The 23772-nt window shown below is 37.1% G+C and overlaps 1 protein-coding gene across 2 annotated transcripts in view; it reads right to left on the reverse strand.

The window, feature by feature from the left end:
* Positions 1-23772, reverse strand: part of TSHR (thyroid stimulating hormone receptor) — a 1235241-nt gene that overhangs the window by 640026 nt on the left and 571443 nt on the right. For both annotated transcript variants that reach the window (XM_044074034.1, XM_044074033.1), the window contains exon 3: positions 18495-18569. In XM_044074034.1, coding sequence (XP_043929969.1) covers positions 18495-18569 — 75 coding nt within the window. The remainder of the gene's footprint in view (positions 1-18494; positions 18570-23772) is intronic.

The following is a 23772-nucleotide window of genomic DNA, read 5'->3' on the forward strand; positions in this document are numbered from 1 at the left end:
CATAATCAGAGAGCTCCTCTATGTCTCTCTTCATGTAGTCCAGGGAGGTATGTCTCAGGTCGTTCACACCGGCATGGACAATGACTGAGTCATATTTGTACTTGCTGTGGAGTGACCTGAGTGCTTGTGTTATGTGGCGGATTCTAGCGCCCGACAGGCAGCTTACTGTGACCTTTTCCTTGTTCAGTCTGGTGAGCGGGACATCAGTGTGTCTGACTATGGAGTCACCTATTACAAGTGTGTCTGGCATGTTGTTTGGCCTTAAGGGCTGTGACTGTTTAGCACACTGACTTTGTGAACTATGTGTTGCATGTGCTATGTCTTGAGGTGGTGGTTGCTTGAGTGTCTGCTTTGGAGTCCTCTGTTGTTTTGGTAGATTTTTAATCAGCGCCTCCGAGTATGTTTTTGTGTGTTTATGTGTTTGGTTTGCAGTTGTGATAGTTCTATGTGAGACTGGGTTTGTGGTGTGTGTGGTTACCTTCTCCTCCTGACTGGTCTTGCCAGTACTGAGTTGAGAGAGCTCAGCCTCCAGTTTGGCTATATAGTTGCATCTCTCGCATATATTTGTATTTGTTGGGAGGAGGAGAAGGTTGTCTGTGTACGCGAGGCAATTGTAACATTGCCTCAAGATTCCCAGATTCACCAGCTGAACAGGAGAAGACGCCAGCAACTGACCCTTCGACATGCTAGAATAGTGAAAAAGATTGCTGTGTAACTGAGTCAGAAAGGACCTATAGGGAAATGGGTACTCAAGGGAATTTAGGTGAATGAAGTACTTTCTTTTGTTTAAGAGTGCTTTACCTGTATAAAAAATGCTTTAGGAGCAAGTGCTGAGCTTTTCAGATAGAGAATAGGCTGTTTAGATTGCAAGTAGAGCAGTTCTAAGGGAAAAATTGAAGAGCAGACTTTACGGAGCCAGAAATAGTTTAAACTTGATTAACCGGCGCTGCCCGATGCTGCTCTATGAGCAACTTCATGCAAAATCGCACTGAAAAGAGCCAGGAATTGACCCAAAATGGCCAATAAACTACAAGTTGCTGGGCTGGAACCACTCCTCTAGGGACAAATAGGTTGCTCAGTGCTCCCCACTCCCACTGGTGAACAAAGAAGCTTCCTCTTATCCAAATAAGGATATGGATAGCACAGGAACTAAGACAAAGCCCAGAGATCAGCAAAATCTGAAGACTGGACTATTCTAGTTCAGTAAGGTGGGAAAACAAGGATATTTTTTGTTTTTTTTCTTTTTTTACAGAGACAGAAGAAAAAGATACAGTAGCAAACAGTAAATGCTATAAAACGGCTAGCGCACTTGAGTGTGTTAGCCTAACAGTTAAATTAAAAAAAATAACTTTTTAAAGTGCAAACAGTTTAGAATCAACACAGGTACAGTATAAACAATATGCAGAGCTGTTTTTTAGGCAAAATGCAGTCGAGATACAGTAATTAAAGCGAAAGCCAGAAAAATACTTAAAAATCAAGGAAAGTCACTCTTTCACTCTCTGCTGCTTGTAGAACTCTGCAGGACACCACAAGGAGCTGTGCTGAGTCGTATACAAGCGCAAAAGCGTAAAAATGGGCTTTATAGTAGGGGGTTGAAAAGAGCCAGGAATTGACCCAAAATGGCCAATAAACTACAAGTTGCTGGGCTGGAACCACTCCTCTAGGGACAAATAGGTTGCTCAGTGCTCCCCACTCCCACTGGTGAACAAAGAAGCTTCCTCTTATCCAAATAAGGATATGGATAGCACAGGAACTAAGACAAAGCCCAGAGATCAGTAAAATCTGAAGACTGGACTATTCTAGTTCAGTAAGGCGGGAAAACAAGGATATTTTTTGTTTTTTTTTTTTTTTACAGAGACAGAAGAAAAAGATACAGTAGCAAACAGTAAATGCTATAAAATGGCTAGCACACTTGAGTGTGTTAGCCTAACAGTTAAATTAAACAAAAATAACTTTTTAAAGTGCAAACAGTTTAGAATCAACACAGGTACAGTATAAACAATATGCAGAGCTGTTTTTTAGGCAAAATGCAGTCGAGATACAGTAATTAAAGCGAAAGTCAGAAAAAATACTTAAAAATCAAGGAAAGTCACTCTTTCACTCTCTGCTGCTTGTAGAACTCTGCAGGACACCACAAGGAGCTGTGCTGAGTCGTATACAAGCGAAAAAGCGCGCAAAAATGGGCTTTATAGTAGGGGGTTGAAAAGAGCCAGGAATTGACCCAAAATGGCCAATAAACTACAAGTTGCTGGGCTGGAACCACTCCTTTAGGGACAAATAGGTTGCTCAGTGCTCCCCACTCCCACTGGTGAACAAAGAAGCTTCCTCTTATCCAAATAAGGATATGGATAGCACAGGAACTAAGACAAAGCCCAGAGATCAGCAAAATCTGAAGACTGGACTATTCTAGTTCAGTAAGGCGGGAAAACAAGGATATTTTTTTTTTTTTTCTTTTTTTACAGAGACAGAAGAAAAAGATACAGTAGCAAACAGTAAATGCTATAAAATGGCTAGCGCACTTGAGTGTGTTAGCCTAACAGTTAAATTAAACAAAAATAACTTTTAAAGTGCAAACAGTTTAGAATCAACACAGGTACAGTATAAACAATATGCAGAGCTGTTTTTTAGGTGAAATGCAGTCGAGATACAGTAATTAAAATGAAAGCCAGAAAAAATACTTAAAAATCAAGGAAAGTCACTCTTTCACTCTCTGCTGCTTGTAGAACTCTGCAGGACACCACGAGGAGCTGTGCTGAGTTGTATACAAGCGAAAAAGCGTGCAAAAACGGGCTTTATAGCAGGGGGTTGAAAAGAGCCAGGAATTGACCCAAAATGGCCAATAAACTACAAGTTGCTGGGCTGGAACCACTCCTCTAGGGAGAAATAGGTTGCTCAGTGCTCCCCACTCCCACTGGGGAACAAAGAAGCTTCCTCTTATCCAAATAAGGATATGGATAGCGCAGGAACTAAGACAAAGCCCAGAGATCAGTAAAATCTGAAGACTGGACTATTCTAGTTCAGTAAGGTGGGAAAACAAGGACATTTATTTTTTTTCCAAACCCTCCACACCCTCCTAAATTATATATATCCACTCTGTGGTAAAGTTACACTAGAGAAAAGTGTGGAAAAAAACACACACTCAAAGTTATCTGCTGGCTTGCACAGTCTGACTAATCGCAGTAAGAAAAATTACAATGTCGAAAAGACAATCAGAAACTCTGCAGGTGAACCTACTTCAACAAAGTGCAGGTGTACCAGGAACATTCTCATTAAACATATTAGATGAAGTGGGTGCACAGTACGTTTGACTGAAATTGTGTTTGAAAATACTGAATCAATAAGAATTTAAAAGATTAAATCAGAACATTCTCTTATTGACATGTGTTTGTGATAAAATATTGTACCAATAACCATGTTAAACTCAAACCCTGCTCTCCCTCCACTGACAATCTACCTCTTTCCTTCCTCAGACTTGCTGCTGACTCCATTGCCTATCCAGTATCTATACTAATCAATAGATCTATTCAGGAGTCCACCATCCCCACCCTATGGAAATCCTTTTTCATTATTCCCCTGCATAAAGGTGGAAACTCTACAGACCCATCTAACTACCGACCTATAGCTATTCTATCTCCTCTCTCTAAGATTCTTGAAAAACATATTCACTCACAACTACTCAACTACCTCCTTCAGGATAACCTCCTTACTCCCACTCAGCATGGTTTCTGTCCCAAACACAGCACAACTACTGCTCTCTTATCTTTTACACATACAATTGCAGAGGCCCTAGACAACAAACTCATATAATGTCTCTTCCTTGACCTTTCCAAAGCCTTTGATACAGTCTCCCATCCCCTACTGCTAACTAAACTTGCAGACCTCAGTTTATCTTCTTCCTCCCTTGCCTGGTTCTCTAGTTACTTATCCTGCAGGCAGCAATCTGTTAAATGGCTCTTTTCCACTTCTCCATTCATACCTGTCCCAACTGGGGTACCACAAGGTCCCATCCTGGGTCCCCTCCTATTTAATGTCTTTATCAATGATCTCTATACTTCTTGTAAACAATCCTCCCTCATCCAATATGCACACAACTCAACTCTCATCTCCATTTCAGACAATATCTCTAATCTCCACACTCTTACGCAACAGGCCTTCCTATCCACTGAACAGTGGTTGTCCAGGAATCTTCTCATTCTCAACCCTAAAAAGACCAACCTCTCATTATTTTTCCCCCAATCTCTCTCTCACCTCAAATCCACCTTTACTATTACTTCCTCTAATAACACTGTTATCCAATCTGAAGCTCACACTAAACTCCTTGGGGTCATCATAGATGATGAATTCAAATTCAATTTGCACATCCTCCAAAGCATAAAAAAGATTCACCAAAAACTTGATTTACTGTATCGCAACAAAATATTTCCAACTACAAATGCCAGATTCTCCCTTGCACAAGCTCTTCTTCTCCCCTCCCTTCTATATGCTGCCCCAGTATTCACCAACATCCAAACTACTACTTTAAACAAACTCCAACAAACATACCACAAGATAGCTAGATTTATCACAAACTCTCCATACAATACACATCATTGCCTTACCCTAAATACTCTCCACTGGTTAGAATTCCCCCATCTTCTACTGCTGTCACAACTTCAAATGCTACACTTCATTCTTTCCAAACCTTCATCCTGCCCTGCTCTCTCTTCCTTCATCTCTATCTACATTCCTCCGTGGACTCTCTGTACCTCTAATCAGCAACTACTACAAATCTACCAACCCAAAAAAATAGCCAGCAAACTCCTATATAAACACTCCATCGTCCAAGCCGGGAACAAACTCCCAAGAGATGTTTGTTCCATCATTCACCCATCCCACTGTAAAGAAAAACTCAAACTTCATCTACCCAACTCCAAAATATGTTCTTGCCAAGCCCCTACTTAAGCTCCCCACAACCCTACTATATAACTTTTCAGTCCCTCCACATACAGCTAAGTTCTCCACTATTGTGGATACTTATTAAACTCTACAATCAATAGTTGGACTTAACTTTTTTTGTAAATATGTAAATATATTTTTTAGTCTGTAAAAATATTGATATGTGTATATCATGTGTTTGCATTTTCTGCTTTGTCTCTCTAACATTCTTGTATAACTGATTTTGACCATATTTTTGACTCAAATGTTTGAATCTCTGTAAACTGTTTGTGTTTACTTTGGGGGTTTTCTCCTCGGGTCTCCACTGAAAATGGGCCACAAGCCCAGCTGGACCAACCCGGTTAACATATGCCAATAAATAAAATAAATAAATAAATGTCTTATAGGACATTAGTGAAAAAATACTAACATATTTTAACAGTAGATAATCTGATTAGCCAAATAGTGGGAAATAGTCCTTGGTTTGTTTCTACTCTTGGGTTTTTGTGTGAGGAGGCTTGTATTAAGCATGAAGGCTACATACAGGTCGACTAATTTAACCAGGGAGATGATAACATGAAAAATGGTACAAGATGGAGAGTAGTTGAAGAGCAAGATGAAGGAGGTTTAACTTTTGGTGGCAGTTTGAATTGGGGAATTGAAATTTACAAAATTACAGAAACTCAGAATATTTATTGGGGATGGCATGGGTTAGCCAGTTAATTGAGGGGTAATTAAAGTCGCACAGTATTCGACTTAATGGTTTGCTTGTTGAGTTTTGGGTGTTCAGTAAGCAATGAATGGGATGTGGAAGGGAAATGCAGTTGGCAATGATTATTAAGTTTATGTTTTTTCTTTCTTCTAAGTTAGAAAGTAAAGTGGAGGAAGCACAGCATGTGTGCATTGAAGCACTGTCATTATCTGCATACTTTGGGACACTGGAATTTTTGATGCTTAGTAATCCCTAGCATCCCTGTGCCTGGTTACATATAATGGTTTGGCGAGTAGTGGGACCTATAATAGTGCAACAACCAAAATATTCCCCTGCACGTCAGGAACTGCACGGCTTAAAAGTGAATATCTCCAAGTACAAAAAACAAGCCAGCAGCAAGCAGATAGTGTCCAAAAGAGCAGTTTAATAAAAACTACCCCAACAGCATAATAGCATCCAAAAACATACCGGTTTCGGCAATGGTTAGAAACCTAGCCTTCTTCAGTGTACAGCAGGAAGCCAAGACAGAATTGCTGTATTTAAACAGATGAAACCATGCTGATTGGTTACAAAATAATAAGCATGTGCTGATAATCAAACAGCAGAAACACAAAGTTTTTTATGGCCATGAATACATTCAAAAATAAATCATTAAGGGGCTTAAGTACATACTTATCATAATTGGCTATCTTAATCTATATTTTAGTAACACATATACAAAATACAATTTACTAAATATGAAACACCAATTATACATGAGCCAATGTTGAACAAAATATGCATGTGTGCAGAATGCATAATAAATCAGAATACATACTGCAATATTGGCATGAGTTAATCCAATAGGAATATAAAAATATATATGTGTATTCTGAATATAGGAATACCATATGTTCCACAAAACATGTATAATATATTCAATTTATAAACAATCATTTATCCCAGGGCTAAATAATGCTCCTAGTTTCGTGATCCATTTCTTTTCTTTAAGATTAAGTTTATTGTGCCAACCACTCTTAATGGTTCTATCACCAATGATTTTGTCAATAATAGTGAAGTGAAATTTGGCAGTACTGTGTATTAGAGTGTGTTTATATAATGCATTAGTAGTTTTATGGCATCTAATGTCACTGAGATGCTCTGAGATACGTAGTTAAACTGGTCTTGATGTCTGTCCTACATAAAATGAATGGCAAGTGCAACATGCCAGATAAACGGCCCAATCTGTGTTACAGTTTGCAAAAAATCTAATGTCAAAAACAGTATTGGTATTCCTACTGGTAAACTCCTTAGTTTTCAACATATGCTTACAGTTGACACAGTGGCCACATGGAAAAGAGCCAATAAGCCTATCACCTAAAATTGTAGTTTGATATACTTGTGGTAAGGTGGACTCATGGTGATGTTTGTAATGATTAAAGTGACCAGCCAAATTCTTTCCCTTACGAAAAGAAAAAAGGCACTTATCAGGAACAATGTTTTTAATTCTGACATCAGCCTCCAAAATGTTCCAGTTGTCCCTAATAATCTTAATAAAGTTGTTTGTATTTCTACCAAATGTTGTAGTGAGTCTAAGTTTGTTTGTCTTGATATGTTTCTTTTTATATGTTAATAAATTCGGTCTATGTAGACCACTAGCATAATTCTGAGCCATGGTCACATATCCTGAACAACAGCCACGCTCAATGAATCTGTTATGCAAATCCTGAGCATGATTGACATAAGTAGTGTTCTCAGAACAATTCCGCCTGATCCTAATAAATTGCGATTTAGGGATGTTCTTTGCGATATGTTTTGGATGAAAGCTGGATGCGTGGAGAATCGTATTATATTGGGGGAATTTTCTATGGGTTTCAGTTGTCAAGGTGTTGTCATTATTCCTAGTTACCAAAACATCCAAAAATGTAATGGATTCCCGATCGTAAGTAATAGTGAATTGTATTCCCCATATATTATCATTCAGGTATTCCATAAATTCCTGAAGATATGGAATGTCCGATCTCCACACCATCCAGCAATCATCCAAATATCTGCGCCAGATATCAATTTCAGGCAAAAACAGATTATGAGTGTCATCATAAATCATAATTTGTTCAATATAGGCCATAAACAGATCAGCATAAATTGGGGCAAAAGATGCCCCCATAGCTGTACCTCTGGTCTGAAGATAACATTCCTGGTTGTAGAAAAAAACATTCTTAGTCAAAACATGCTCAGTTAGATTCAACAAGAGGGTATTAAAACCAGGTTGATATAATTTAGATTCATTGAGCCAAAATTCAATTGCATCAAGTCCACCCCAATGTGGAATATTAGTGTAAAGTGAACTTACGTCCAAGGTACATAGTAACCATCAATCAGTAACCTCATCTGGTACAGATACTGACACACAGTCCACCATGGATTCCCCCACTCCCAAACGTAAAAACTATGTATCCCCTTTAGGGAACACAGGGGTAGGAGGAGGAGGGGGGGGCAGGAAGCACGGAAAAAGTTACCAGTCTGCAAAAATCTGTTGGAGATATTGACCAAAAAATAAATAATGTATGTAACATTTCTAGCACTATTTTATCAGATGAACAGATATCTCTACTAAATAAAGGTTTATCCTTTATTCCGGGTTTTTTTGTTCCAGAAGACTCATTTACTAATGACCTATTTTCATTTTGTAGGCTTATTAATTTAAAATTGTTTTTTCAGGAACAAGGGGATACTACACATTCACAACAGGAAGGTTTCAAATATCATGCTTCTAATTTCACTCCTCCTATGCATCCAGCTGTTAACCTCTTTTTGAGAAGTGTACTTAGTGAGTTACATTTTAAGCATAATTATGAGAGACCTATGCCTAATAACATCACTGATGGTGAAAAATCTTGTCTAGAGGAACTTGTAAACAATAAAGAACTAGTCATTATCAACGCAGACAAAGGAGGGGCAGTGGTAGTGTTAGATTGGTGTGCTTATGACATTGAAGCACATAAACAACTTAATGATGTCAAATATTATACCAAAATGCCACTGGACCCCACCTTGGTTTTCAAAAAGGACATTGATGACTTTTTGAATTCTGCTGTTGAAAATGGTATTATTGACAAGAAAACATGTTATCAGTTAACAATTACTGATCCTACTAGACAATATATTTACTTTCTACCTAAAATACATAAGGATCTCTCACATCCACCTGGTAGGCCGATTGTATCAGGCATGGGGTCGATAACAGAACCTCTTTCTGAATTCCTAACTATGCATTTAAAGCCATTGCTACCATATGTAAGATCACGAATACAGGATACCACTCAATTTTTGAGTATTGTAAATGATATGCAGTTGGATACAGAATGGTTACTATGTACCTTGGACGTAAGTTCACTTTACACTAATATTCCACATTGGGGTGGACTTGATGCAATTGAATTTTGGCTCAATGAATCTAAATTATATCAACCTGGTTTTAATACCCTCTTGTTGAATCTAACTGAGCATGTTTTGACTAAGAATGTTTTTTTCTACAACCAGGAATGTTATCTTCAGACCAGAGGTACAGCTATGGGGGCATCTTTTGCCCCAATTTATGCTGATCTGTTTATGGCCTATATTGAACAAATTATGATTTATGATGACACTCATAATCTGTTTTTGCCGGAAATTGATATCTGGCGCAGATATTTGGATGATTGCTGGATGGTGTGGAGATCGGACATTCCATATCTTCAGGAATTTATGGAATACCTGAATGATAATATATGGGGAATACAATTCACTATTACTTACGATCGAATCCATTACATTTTTGGATGTTTTGGTAACTAGGAATAATGACAACACCTTGACAACTGAAACCCATAGAAAATTCCCCCAATATAATACGATTCTCCACGCATCCAGCTTTCATCCAAAACATATCGCAAAGAACATCCCTAAATCGCAATTTATTAGGATCAGGCGGAATTGTTCTGAGAACACTACTTATGTCAATCATGCTCAGGATTTGCATAACAGATTCATTGAGCGTGGCTATTGTTCAGGATATGTGACCATGGCTCAGAATTATGCTAGGGGTCTACATAGACCGAATTTATTAACATATAAAAAGAAACATATCAAGACAAACAAACTTAGACTCACTACAACATTTGGTAGAAATACAAACAACTTTATTAAGATTATTAGGGACAACTGGAACATTTTGGAGGCTGATGTCAGAATTAAAAACATTGTTCCTGATAAGTGCCTTTTTTCTTTTCGTAAGGGAAAGAATTTGGCTGGTCACTTTAATCATTACAAACATCACCATGAGTCCACCTTACCACAAGTATATCAAACTACAGTTTTAGGTGATAGGCTTATTGGCTCTTTTCCATGTGGCCACTGTGTCAACTGTAAGCATATGTTGAAAACTAAGGAGTTTACCAGTAGGAATACCAATACTGTTTTTGACATTAGATTTTTTGCAAACTGTAACACAGATTGGGCCGTTTATCTGGCATGTTGCACTTGCCATTCATTTTATGTAGGACAGACATCAAGACCAGTTAAACTACGTATCTCAGAGCATCTCAGTGACATTAGATGCCATAAAACTACTAATGCATTATATAAACACACTCTAATACACAGTACTGCCAAATTTCACTTCACTATTATTGACAAAATCATTGGTGATAGAACCATTAAGAGTGGTTGGCACAATAAACTTAATCTTAAAGAAAAGAAATGGATCACGAAACTAGGAGCATTATTTAGCCCTGGGATAAATGATTGTTTATAAATTGAATATATTATACATGTTTTGTGGAACATATGGTATTCCTATATTCAGAATACACATATATATTTTTATATTCCTATTGGATTAACTCATGCCAATATTGCAGTATGTATTCTGATTTATTATGCATTCTGCACACATGCATATTTTGTTCAACATTGGCTCATGTATAATTGGTGTTTCATATTTAGTAAATTGTATTTTGTATATGTGTTACTAAAATATAGATTAAGATAGCCAATTATGATAAGTATGTACTTAAGCCCCTTAATGATTTATTTTTGAATGTATTCATGGCCATAAAAAACTTTGTGTTTCTGCTGTTTGATTATCAGCACATGCTTATTATTTTGTAACCAATCAGCATGGTTTCATCTGTTTAAATACAGCAATTCTGTCTTGGCTTCCTGCTGTACACTGAAGAAGGCTAGGTTTCTAACCATTGCCGAAACCGGTATGTTTTTGGATGCTATTATGCTGTTGGGGTAGTTTTTATTAAACTGCTCTTTTGGACACTATCTGCTTGCTGCTGGCTTGTTTTTTGTACTTGGAGATATTTACCTATAATAGTGCCCATGCCTGCATGAACAACATAATCGGAGACCCTGCCAAATCCCACCCCCCAACGCTTCACTGCCATGTGAGTCTTGGTCTCTATCACAAATTAAACTAGAGTATGTTTGAATAGGCACAAAATCACTCAGGACTGAGATACCCAAATAGAAGACATATACCCTTTGTTCCTCATAAATAAGCCCAGTTTATGTTTAAACATGGAAGAAAAAAAAGAACTGTTTTTAAGAGACAGTGGATCTCCATTTTCCTTCTCTGTAAATATATCCATTATTTAGTCCTGTTTTTTCCACATTCATACCTGCTCAACCTAGCATAGTTTTAAGTTTCATTAGTCCTACCTTACCTTCCTTTGCTCTTTTACTTATATAAAATGTTTTATCTCATTTCTTTACTGAATTTTAGAATGCTGCCTGAGTCAGTCAGAGCAGACTAGATACACAGATTGTTTCCTTCTGCTGTCATAAACAAAAACAATAATGTAATGAACTGTCCATGTTTCCTTTTGCATGGCCCTTTGCTTTTATGATCACTTTCTGTGTTTCAGTCTGCCTTAACTGATGCTGCTGTGTGTCTGCCTCCTTCTGTGTTTCCTTGTACCACAGCTATAGCTGGTTCATCTACTTCCCATTGCCATGCCCTGACCTAGTACCCTTCAAATGTACATTGGGGAACATAAAAAGTCCATTTTTCAATCTGGCACTCCTTAACTCCAACTAAAGGATCATGGTCCATTGTCTCCAATATGTGCCTCTCAACTCTAAGTTGAAAAACGAAACAAAAGTTCCCCTCTTATTTGCGCACATTAAAACAAAACTTTCTTTTGAAAAATATATCAGACTGTTTGCTACACTTGTAGTAGTTGACCTACTATATCTTATGTGACACACCTGCACTGTCCCAGTAATCAAGGAGCCTCAATCCTCACCACTGCTAACAGTGAGGGACACACACAATGGGAGGATGACAAGTACACACACAGTAAAGAGCAATTTTCCTTAACAGCACAGAGGCCACAGTCAGTCAGGGACTGGTTTCTCCCTTTTCCCCAGATCCTCAATAAGATTCCCCACTGGCACAGTTTATATGGTTAGGATCTCAGCTGAGTGGCCAAGCTAATACCTCTAGCACCCTCTCTGTCCAACCAGTGCTTCATGTCCCTGCCCAAGTAGTTGACACACACACTTTGAGATTTGATTGATATGCAAACACACACACACACACACACACACACACACACACACACACACACACACACCTAGGAAAGGCTGGCACAGGTTTACTAGCTATGCCCCCTTCTGCCCAGACTATAAGGTAGTACCAGCTGCCACCAGTCACCCTTACTTATAAGCTACTATAAGACCCTTGCAAAGGCTGTTTAATCCTACTGTGTAATGTTACTATTAATCAAAATGGTACTTTTGACCAAGATTTGCAAAGCTATTTTAGGAGTGGCCTGTACAGTGTCACCAAATATGTATGCAAGTACTCTAAGAGCTTAAATATGTCTCACACATATCAGCCACAAAGTTAGGTTTAAATATATTTAATAATAAATAATAAAAGAACAAGACAATACTCAGAAAACAAACACAATTACTTAAGAGTTCAAAATCACACAAAATATTTTAAAACAACATTGCAGGACTGTCTCAAATAAATACAGAAAATATCTAAACTAATCTTATCTATATTCCTATCTATATCTAAAAGAAATTACTGTGCCATGGTCACTTATTATTAGCAAGGCAAGTGTAGATGATGGGGATGATGGATGTTTCCAGGTGAAAGACAAAATGCAAAATACATAGTCTCTCTCTCAGAGAGTTCTTAAATTAATAATAAACATTACTGCTGGGTTGTTTGGATGACATCACTCTTTGTCACCTGACTTCAGTTCCCAGGCTAAACAGATACTAACAGAATTTTAACATCTCTGTATGAGAAGCACATATCTCTCAGAAGTTTGCAGAATGTGAAAGTCATAAAACAACAAAACACTTTCACATTTAAAACCTAGTAATTATTTCTGTTTCAAGACAATACAAAAACTTCTAGTGCTAGACATTGTGTCTACTGCTGAACTGAAACTGAGAGATAACACAATCGTAAAACACTTTAATTTCAACTTATTTTTTTGAAGTTTTGCAAGTTAATTCTGTATGTTCCAGCTTCTGCTATAAAAACATACATTTGCACAGGTGTACAGTTTATTTACATTTCTGTTCTTTTCCAGTAGGCTACACTGTGGATACATCCTTGAAGCTCAGTACTGTACAAACCCTGTTCAACACACCCTTCTGCAACAGTAGTTTAATATACACATAACATATAGTTCTCTTATATTTGTAAGACAAGCATATGAATCGTGTTGATATTCACAAATGATATATGATTATTTACAAAATTCCAGCTAGCTGGGCTGGCAGCATTTCCATTTGTCACATCTTATACCACACTCAAAGAACTAAAGAGCTTTGGCCCTCACTGTATATGCGCTATCAACATTCAGAAATGTGCAATAATGACTGATCGGCATCATCCAATAATACCCAATAATAGCTGTGCACACAACTCTTTCCTTTGCATACCCTAACTACACTTCTGCTTCTACTTCTAAATGCTATATATAATTTTCTTAACTTCTTATGACCCCTCTTTGGGGAACCACAGCATTTATTTTCTTCCACTTGGATTTGGATGTTTGTTTCTCATAAGAGTCTGTTGTTAAAGTAATGGCGATTTACAATGGCAAGTTTCACATAAACGTTTACTGTCACATTGATGACAGTTTTTTCATTTATTGTCCTCTGTTCACCCACACTGATTTCATTAATGGCACTTTCTTTAGACACTGTCCCATTCTGTACGAGTCAGATATTCTGAAATTTGATGCACTTGGGCTCAGTTTTTGTTCTGGGTAGTGATATTAAAGAATGACATAGATGCACAGCAGTTTCCAACTAAACAACCATACACTAGCAACTGCCTAAACAAGACAGAGTCATGTGACATCTTACATTCACTAACATTAAGGGAATTTTAGAGGCACAGAGCATGGTACATAATATTCCTTCCCTTAAGAATACACTATAGACACTAGATATGTATACGACTAGGAACATCACATGGTATACATTCATTACTGCTGAGGAAGATACATGCAGAAAATATACGCAGCAATATAAACACATTTGAAAAATGCACTGTAAATTAATAGCAGTACTATTACAAACTTTTGCAGTCATAGCATGTAGCGATGTCATTCCACTTAGCTTGTTTTCTAATAACTCTACTACATATAGGCACGTCACAGTCACTAGTAAATGATGTAGTCATGGCAGGTTTTTGTATCACATCTGGAAATTGGTGTCTTGCAAACTGTTGTAATTATGTCTGTCAAAGCTAGATTGGCTAATACATGGTCAATATCAGGATGCATTTGTGAATTTTCACTTTCTGGTGTGAAGTGTCCTTTACTGGTGATTTCTCAGTCATTTTATTGTACTGAGATGAGAACAGTCCATTCCTGTATAGCTGCTTTCTAATCCTTCTTATGATTAGACCTTTTTTGTCTGGAGATACAAACACATCAGAGTCCTATACTGTTCAGACCTTTTTTGTCTGAACAGTATAGGACTCTGATGTGCTTGTATCTCCAGTTATTACAGCTTCCTGTTGTTCCAAGTATTTATCAACTAGATTCTAGATTCTGATGTCTCTTGGGGTGTCAGTTTAGAGAAAGTCTTAGCGAATCTGTTATACTAGTCTTTCTGTTTCTTTGAAATACAACAGAAAATGCTGACAGCTTTGTTCTCATTTTCTCCCTATTAAAAACTGTAAAGCTAAATGTTTGTTAGGCTGTGGTGGAAACTTTCTATATTAGACAAGAGTAAGGTAATGATCTTGTTTTGATCTAGCAATATAATTTTCATAAAGATTTCTTGGTGAAGATGTGATGTGTTGAATCTCCCAGGGCTGTGAAAAAAAACTGAAATTCTCAGCTTGCAAACTGTCGATGACTATCTGTGATAGGTGTGTCAGGGATACTGTGTTAAGAAAAAATGGCTTCAAACTCATACTAACTTTTGTGATGAGGTATCTTTTAACATTACGACATCTAGGTATTTAGAATAGTAGATGCTATAGATAAGTGACAGAATGCCCTCAAACTGGAAAAAATATAAGAAGCAACTTTACTCTTTGGTCTGCATGCAACTCTATGAGGTATCTCTGAGTCTTTGGAATTGCTTTTGTGCTGTAGTTTATAGATCTGGCAGTTTTTACCATCAGTTCAGTTTTTCTGGAATTCCTAAGCATGCTCCATGCATAACCTCTTTAACATGACACTACATAGCTGATTTCATACAATCAATTGTTGGATTTGAACATCAATTCATATAGCTCAGAAAGTTTATTACAAAAAGTATAGTAGACTTGAGTCAGTAATGACATTGTCATCTGGCCATCCTGTTAGTATCATATTTTTTCTATAACTATAATCTCTATGTTATTTTTATTATGATGAAGGCATTCACAAATGTTGCTGAATCCAGTGAATAAATCAGTGTACTACTCAAAAATATCAAACTCAGCATATGAAATCAGTTTTGCATTTGTGCTCTGTGATCACTGAACACTGCATTTTGTTCCTGAGACTTTACAGTCTGTACTGCACAAATCTATAAGCTACTGTCTCAGCAAATATGGAGATCACTGGGTCTGTGTCTGCAAAAATTGTTGAGTCTGTGTCTCCATGAATCCTTTTTTTCTGTGTCTGCATGAATCTTTGATTTTGTGTCCACATGAATCTTTGTCTCTGTATCTGCATGAATCATTGACTCTGAATAAAGCATTGATTCTTTTTCAGCATGAATTATTTAGGCTGTGTCAGCAAGAATCTTTGACTCTGTATCTGCATGAATTATTGACTATGTATCTGAATGAATCATTGATTTTGCATCTGAAACCATCATTGATTTTGCATCTGCATGAATCGTTGACTCTGATTCAGCAGGAATCTTTGATTCTGTGTCTGCTTGAATTGTTGACTCGCATCTGCACAAATTGCCGACTGTCGATCTGCATGAATCACTGACTCTGTCTGCATAAATACCTGACTCTATTATTGTGGAAATCATTGCGTTTGGCTGCACATTACTCTCTAGTGTGCTGCTCTTGTAACTATACACTATGGATTTACTTACCCATGCCTAATAATTCATAAGCAGACCTTCCTAATGAGTTAAGCTGCTAACGTTATACAACTAGAAATAATAGACCATACTCTTTATTTGTAGAAACACAATATAGCCTTATTTTACCTAGTCCTCTGGATTTTTGCCCTGAATAAATCAATAATAAAGCATTTGACTTAGACAGTGAATTTCTCAAATCCAGTTCTGTGAATATACTATCATGACTGATGTTACATTCAACTCCAGATCTAGCCTGATTATGTGATAAATGTAGCAGTCATGCACAGTTTTCCATTGGCAAAACCATTTCTGAGCCTAAATTAAGAAATTGTACATACAGTCTCAACACAAAATATCAACTTAATTAGCAAACAGTATTTGTATATATGACTAAATTAAGGCATTGGGTTTAAAATGAGAAATGAAGGAATAAACCTTTGTCAGCATCTGATACAAAGCCGGAAAAAGCTGTGGTTGTGTGCAAAGCAGCAATATCCAGATGAAGTGTGCAGAAAATGTAAATGTGTGTAAAATTAAAATGAAGCTAAATATTATGATAAACCAAAATATGAGAAATGCTTCAAACAGTAGGGCAGTAAAGAAAGCCTCAATTATATATGAGACAGATGATGCAGTTAGAAGATATAAGACCTCAGTTTAGTAAGCACCTTTTTATTCAAACGGTTATCAGCATGATAAGTACTGTTTGTGAATGCAGCTGCCTAAACAAGACAGAGTCAGAGGGCATCCCACGTACACCAGACTTATGGGATTCTTAAAGACACACTATACTGTATGCTACTTGCATAACTCTACAGTTGACTATGAGCCATGTTGTTCAGTGGTCACTTGTTCACAGATAACTACCCTATTATAGGTCTCTGATCATCTCTGCCTCTGTAATTGAGAATGTGCATCCTAAGTTACTGTTTTATGAGAAGGTACTGATACAAGCTGATTGAGGCTTGCCCCTTGTAAGACATCCATAATATCCCAGTTCTTAGATGTGGCTGCAATCAAGGTGTTTCCGTTGATACTTGTCATATCAGAGTCTTCCTCTTTCTCTGCATCCTCTGCTTCATTATAAATATGGTTTGTGTATACACTCCATGTATAAACTATCCCTCCATTTCATATCTATCACAAGACGCATGTTTCTGCTCCTCCTTGTTTACTCGTTTCTTTTGTTTCTTTGATCTCTCCATTATAAATAAAGTTATACCTCAACACTTTTTTGCTTCGTTCTCCCTGTTCTTCTTACATTTTGTGAATCCTAATTTGTTTACTTCCTAGTCATGTCTGCCTGTAACACATTTTTATAATTACCATAATTTCAAGACAACATTAGTCCATCAATGCCACACAATCATGTCGCCTTTGCCTAGACTGCTGGGACTAGTGCTTATTTCCATTTATTTTGTTATGTTATTTTTAGGCTGTTCCATGTTTCTTCATCTATACGGGATAATGGGACTTTCTTCTCATTGACTACTACTTCTTATATTATTCCTTGAATGGTGCATACATTGCTAATTGCTCTCATAATTTGGGAAACAGGCTATGATTTTCTTGGTGTTTCTTTTTTTCTGTGCCTCTTTCACTTGGCAGGTTGCACTGTATGGACTTTTTACCTTGACTACTTGACCATCTCCATCCTATATCTGATCCCCCTTTTTTAACTTGGTAATTGAGCCACATGTTGTCATAGATAGAGGAAATAGGCATTAAAGTAGCAGACATTAGCTCTGCCCCTTATCTAGCAGGACAAGGTAACTGTACAGTTCAGAATGTGAGTAAAGAAGGAACATGCCTCACAGGTATTACATTTCATTTTAACATTGCAAAAATTATCACAGCCTGACTGAATGACTACCCTCACTTTTCCAGTTTCTTAAAGTACAGCCCTAAAGGGAAACAATTATTCACACATGAAAAGCTATGGCCCTCTGCTCCCCTTACTTAGGGAAATTCACCCACAGATTACTACATACACAGGTTTCTAGGCTCCGTTAACTTAAAGGGAAAAACTGTTTTTTATTTAAAATGAAGTATTCCCACTCCCTTGACTCAGTGCAACCTCAGAGTTAATAAAACTACTAAATTACAAAGGGTTGTGGTAAAGTTACCACATGGCGGTATGGAATAACACAGATGCCTCAATAAATCATTAAATTGCAGTCTTAAAGTATGTCCCACAGTAGTTAGATCATGCAGAGTTAAAGTGTGGCCAGTCATTTGGGTAGCTGGACATAATTTAAATTAAAACCATTAAGCAAATGCCATTTTCTAGTTTATGTTTTTCAATATCATAATAAGTACTCACATGTGAGTCACTTTCATTAAATTATTGAAAGCAAAGGCCTCTAGTTTCTGTAAGGTAATATCAATGGTGATATAGCTGTAATATAAAAAAGAAAAAAAAGAACATATTAGTCTCATCACATTTGGAAACAAACATTTCATTTTTTTAAATGAGAATAAAGAATTAGCAAACTGATTACTTCATTGATTGTATTGCTTAATTTAAATGGTGTATTTATTTACCATACTTAGTTATAATTCCACATGTAACAGAAACATAAAGATTTGTGAAACTAAACTACTCATCACTAGGTAAAAGACTAACTCACAGAGTAAACAGAGATGCAGTGATCAGGAGAGTATCTGTAAATTAGTGTTTTCAAAATATGCAGGAATGACACGTTTAATAAAATATTTACCTCAGGGAAATCAATGGCTATGGCACAAAGCTAAAATATGGAACGAGAGCAAGCACTGATAGCAAGGACATAGGTGAGGATAAAGGAAAAATGACAAGAGAAGAAAGAAAAGGTGAGAATCGAGTAACAAGGATGAAAGATAAGGAAAAGTGTATGACACTAAGGGACAAAGACATGGGGAAAAGGAATTGATAAGGATAAAGGAACAATGACAGGGGCATGTGATCACAATGACTGGCAGCATGGAAAAGGGAGGCCATATGTTAGTTAGGACAGGGAGCAAGGAAGAGGGGTGAGGGTAAATAAATAAGGATGGAAGAGCAAGTAAGAGGAGTGAGGGTAAATAAATAAGGATGGAACAGCAAGGAAGAAGAGTGAGAGTAAATAAATAAGGATGGAAGAGCAAGGAAGAGGAGTGAGGGTAAATAAATAAGGATGGAAGAGCAAGGAAGAAGAGTGAGGGTAAATAAATAAGGATGGAAGAGCAAGGCAGAGGAGTGAGGGTAAATAAATAAGGATGGAAGAGCAAGGAAGAGGAGTGAGGGTAAATAAATAAGGATGGAAGAGCAAGGAAGAAGAGTGAGGGTAAATAAATAAGGATGGAAGAGCAAGGCAGAGGAGTGAGGGTAAATAAATAAGGATGGAAGAGCAAGGAAGAAAAGTGTGGCTAATGGAACAATGCCAGGAAGCAAGAAATAAAAGGTAACTATAAAGATGAAAATATCAGAGGAAAGAAAAGGGCTGATTGTAAGTGAACTAAAACAGAGAGTAAGGAATATGAACACGAGCAAAGTAACAAGAATAAACAACTAGGAAGGCAGAGGAGAGTAAGTATATAAGAATTACTGTAAGACGAAAGTGGGTAGGCCATGAAATAGGAATGGGGAGCAACAAAAAAAATGGATACTTTAATTAAGATGTGGACCTAGGTAAGGGGGTTAAGGTAAAGTAAGGGAACAAGGGATACAAGGAAATTTTGGTGCAAGTAAGGAAACGAGAATGTAAAGCAAATAAAGGAAAGAGGGTAAGGGAGAGAAGACAGAAGGCTAGAAAGAAGGTTGAAGGTAAGGAAATGAATATGGGCAAACAAGGAAATCAGATACACATATTCTGTAGCAGTAAGCATTCAAAATGAACTTTGCATTCTGTTCACTTCCAGTTGGTTCACACATCTGTGATGTTGTGCAGAAACAAAACTGTGGTAGAGTCGATGGCTGTATTTATAGAAGCTGGTTGGCAATTGATGACTACACAATTATGAATTCATATTATATTAGTTATTGTAGGCAATACAAGTCAAACAGTTCAGACCTAGACAGTTTATTATATTTTTAGTCACCATCTTTATTCTTTTCATATAATTATGACTGGAGAGTTTAATTTCATGAACTTAAATTTGAATGTAAGCATCTTGATTCATGCATGAGGGAAAATTATTTGTTGTTGATTTATTAACAGTGTACTTGATTTAATAAAGTAGTTCCAGTCTTAATGAGTGATCAGGAGATGGACAAAAGGCCAATAGCATTACATTAAATTATACACCATTGCTAAATTAAATGATCCCTATAATAGGACTGTTTAATGGGAAAGCTGAGTTTTTTTTAGTGGTAGTAAACTACAATTACCACTGCACCAAGATGTGTTGCACATACAACTGCAACAGCTTGAAACTGTTTCTATAAAAATATTAGCAGCAAGTTTCAGAAAGTAACACTAACAAAAATATATGTGTACATGTGTCTGCGTGCAGGCATCCATATTTATGTGATGCATGCATGCAGGCGAAAGTATCTAGGAGGGTATGTATAATATAGGGATGTAGTGTTCTACATTGAATGCACAAAATATTGATGTCTGAAACATAGATAACAAAATGTCAACAGGCTACTGAGCATGCTCCAAGAACTAACCTCAGTGCATGCAAAATAAAAGTCCCCCTGGACCCAACATGTGGGGGGCTCTGTGCCACCCATACCACGATATAGATACATACACTTAACTCAAAGATCACAAAATCTCCACAATTCTTAATTTAACCACAGATTATGCAGGATTTATCCACTTCCAGGGAGATTAGCACCACTTATGGGATGATTATTATATAGTCTTCTTTTCTTGGGCATAATTGAAAAAATGGGGAAAGCATATTGATGTCAGTAGATTGAGTAGGGAAAATGTATTGAAATTGCTCTCAACAATACAACAAAATGAAGTATAAAGTGGCCAGTGATATTCTTGTATCAAAAGAAATGACTGCTCATGATAACAATAAAAACTTTGATAACGGTATGCTTTGTCATCATATAGATGTATTTAACATCAAGACCTCACCACAATATATTGTGCAGAAGTCAAGAAAATAATAAAATAATGAGTCATAAGATCATGTGATATTTTACATCCAATTCAGTCCTCACAAATGGTAAACAGAATGTAATCCCTTTTAATTGGTTTTGTACGAGTGTATGCAGATGGATGAGTAGTCTCAGGTGAGTGTGTGAGTGTGTGTGTGTGTGTGTGTGTGTGTGTGTGTGTGTGTGTGTGGTGTGTGTGTGTGTGTGTGTGTGTGTGTGTGTGTGTGTGTGTGTGTGCGTGCGTGCGTGTGTGTGTCTGTCTGTCTGTGTGTCTGTGTGAGAGTCAGTGAGAATACCTGCTTTCAGTGTTGGTGACCTACTTCACTGTAAGGCCTATGTATAAATAGGCTTATACTAGGGGCCAGATTCCAAATGAGCTGCTTTCAGTGTAGGTGACCTACTTCAGTGTAAGGCCTGAGTGTAAACATGCTTACACTAGAGGCCAGTTTCTAAAAGATCTGTCCTCAACCTGCAGACTAAGAAAGTGGTCACTTAGACTGAGGCAAGTGTGTCTGACTAGATGGTTGCTCTATTGGGGATAGGTGGGGTAAGTATGTGTCTGTGTGTTTGTGTGTGTGTGTGTGTATCTTTCTGTCTGTGTGTGTGTGTATAGATGAATGACAGTATGAGTGTGTCAATGACTTGTGATCAGGTGAGGGGGAGGTTTTGTGTGTGCAGCACATCTAAACTTCCTTAGAATACAGAACAAATTCTACAATATTGGGGAAGGGGAGAACACTACATACCACAGATACATGTAAAAGTTAATAGGATGACAACTTTACCACACAAAAGGCATATACGATGAGGGGGAAAACTAGATGTCAAGGAGACATGTAAAAGTTAACAGGACATCAGTTTTGAAGCATGAAGGATGTATCGGGGTAATGACCCACGGGAGACATGTAAAAGTTAATAGAACAACAGTTTTGAAGAATGAAGGATGTATTGGAGGAAACAAAACAAGGGAGACGTGTAAAATTTAACAGAACATCAGTTCTCTTTACTTATGTTGAGAAAACTTTACATCCATTTCTGGATGAGGTTCCTAGCGTCCTCTATGATACTAAGAATATTTTGCAGGAGCTGTTCATATGGTATAGAAGTTAGACACACAGATGCGGTTTGATTTTGGTCACTATGGACATTAATTCACTCTTCACAGTTATACAGAATGATGTAGGAGTGAAGAATGTGAGATGTTTTCTACATAGACTGAATAATTTTACAAATAAGATTAGTATTGCCTCCATGTTACTTGAAATTATCCTGGAGAACAATGTTTTTATTTTTTAAGGTAATTTTTACTTACAGCGTATTGGTGTAGCCATGGGCACAGTCTGTGCTAATTCTTATGCAAACAGTCCTAGTCCAGTGGGAACATGAACATGTTTACAAAAATAACCCTTTTATTGAACATCTGAATTATTATAAATGTTTTGTAGATGACATATTTTTTATATGGAATGGGAACATTGATGCCTTGCATGAATTTGTTGCCTATTTACATCAGACCACTAGCTTTTTGAGATTCAGCATTAAGTGGTCTAATAAGAGTATTGACTTTTTAAATGTTTCTGTGAATTTGGATGCTTGTGGTCAAGCAGAGACCAAGATTTACATAAAACCATGTAAATGCAATATTTTATTGCACAGAACCAGTATGTATCCGGCACTTGTTCATAAGAATGTAATTAAGGGACAATTACTCAGGACTATGCATTTACATTATAATGATGAGTCTGCGTTGATAGTACTTGCGGATACTTCAGCGCAGTTTATATCCAGAAGTTATTCATGTAGAGAGATAGATAATAGTGTTGAATATGTGCTGTCCCTTAGAGCTAGTACTGCTAAATATTTTTTTTCTGATGTTACATCTAACAGTACTGCACCGTCTACTCCCGTTGGAACAGATTGTCCCAGGATAGTCCTGACTTATTCCAGTGATATTAAAGTGGTTTGTGATGCTATTAAGAGGAACTGGGAGATTCTGACTATGCATAGGGATTTGTATACGATAATAGGTTCAGCATCAAAGTTTGCTTTTAGGAATAATAAGTCATTCAAACAAGAACTCTGTTATAAACATGTCTCCTCCCTTTCCAATGTAGAGCTTGTAGTGTGTGTACTCATATCTGGTCCACTACTTTAATTAATCACCATGTTACAGCTAATCAGATCAAATTTTGCTTTTATGTAGAGTGTAAATGTAGAAATGTTGTTTATTATGCAATGTGCATAAGTTGTAAATCATTCTATGTTGGGAAAACAAATCATACATTGAGGGAAAGAATTTTAGAGCATAATGGTGACATTAGGAATAAGAAGTTGACTAATGCTCTGGCTGAACATGTTTCTGAATATGGGTCACATCATAGTTTTAAGTTTGCTGTTTTAGAAATTGCTTCTGAAAGTTTACGAGGTGGGGATATATGTAACTTGACTGAGAGAAAGAACTGCACTGGATATTGTCTTTGTGAGCGAACAGAAGCCCAGGTTTAAATTATATCTCTTTAAAACC

The sequence above is a fragment of the Protopterus annectens genome, chromosome 6.part0, assembly GCF_019279795.1.
Source record: "Protopterus annectens isolate FY-2018-M chromosome 6.part0, PAN1.0, whole genome shotgun sequence".
Lineage (NCBI taxonomy): Eukaryota > Metazoa > Chordata > Ceratodontiformes > Protopteridae > Protopterus > Protopterus annectens.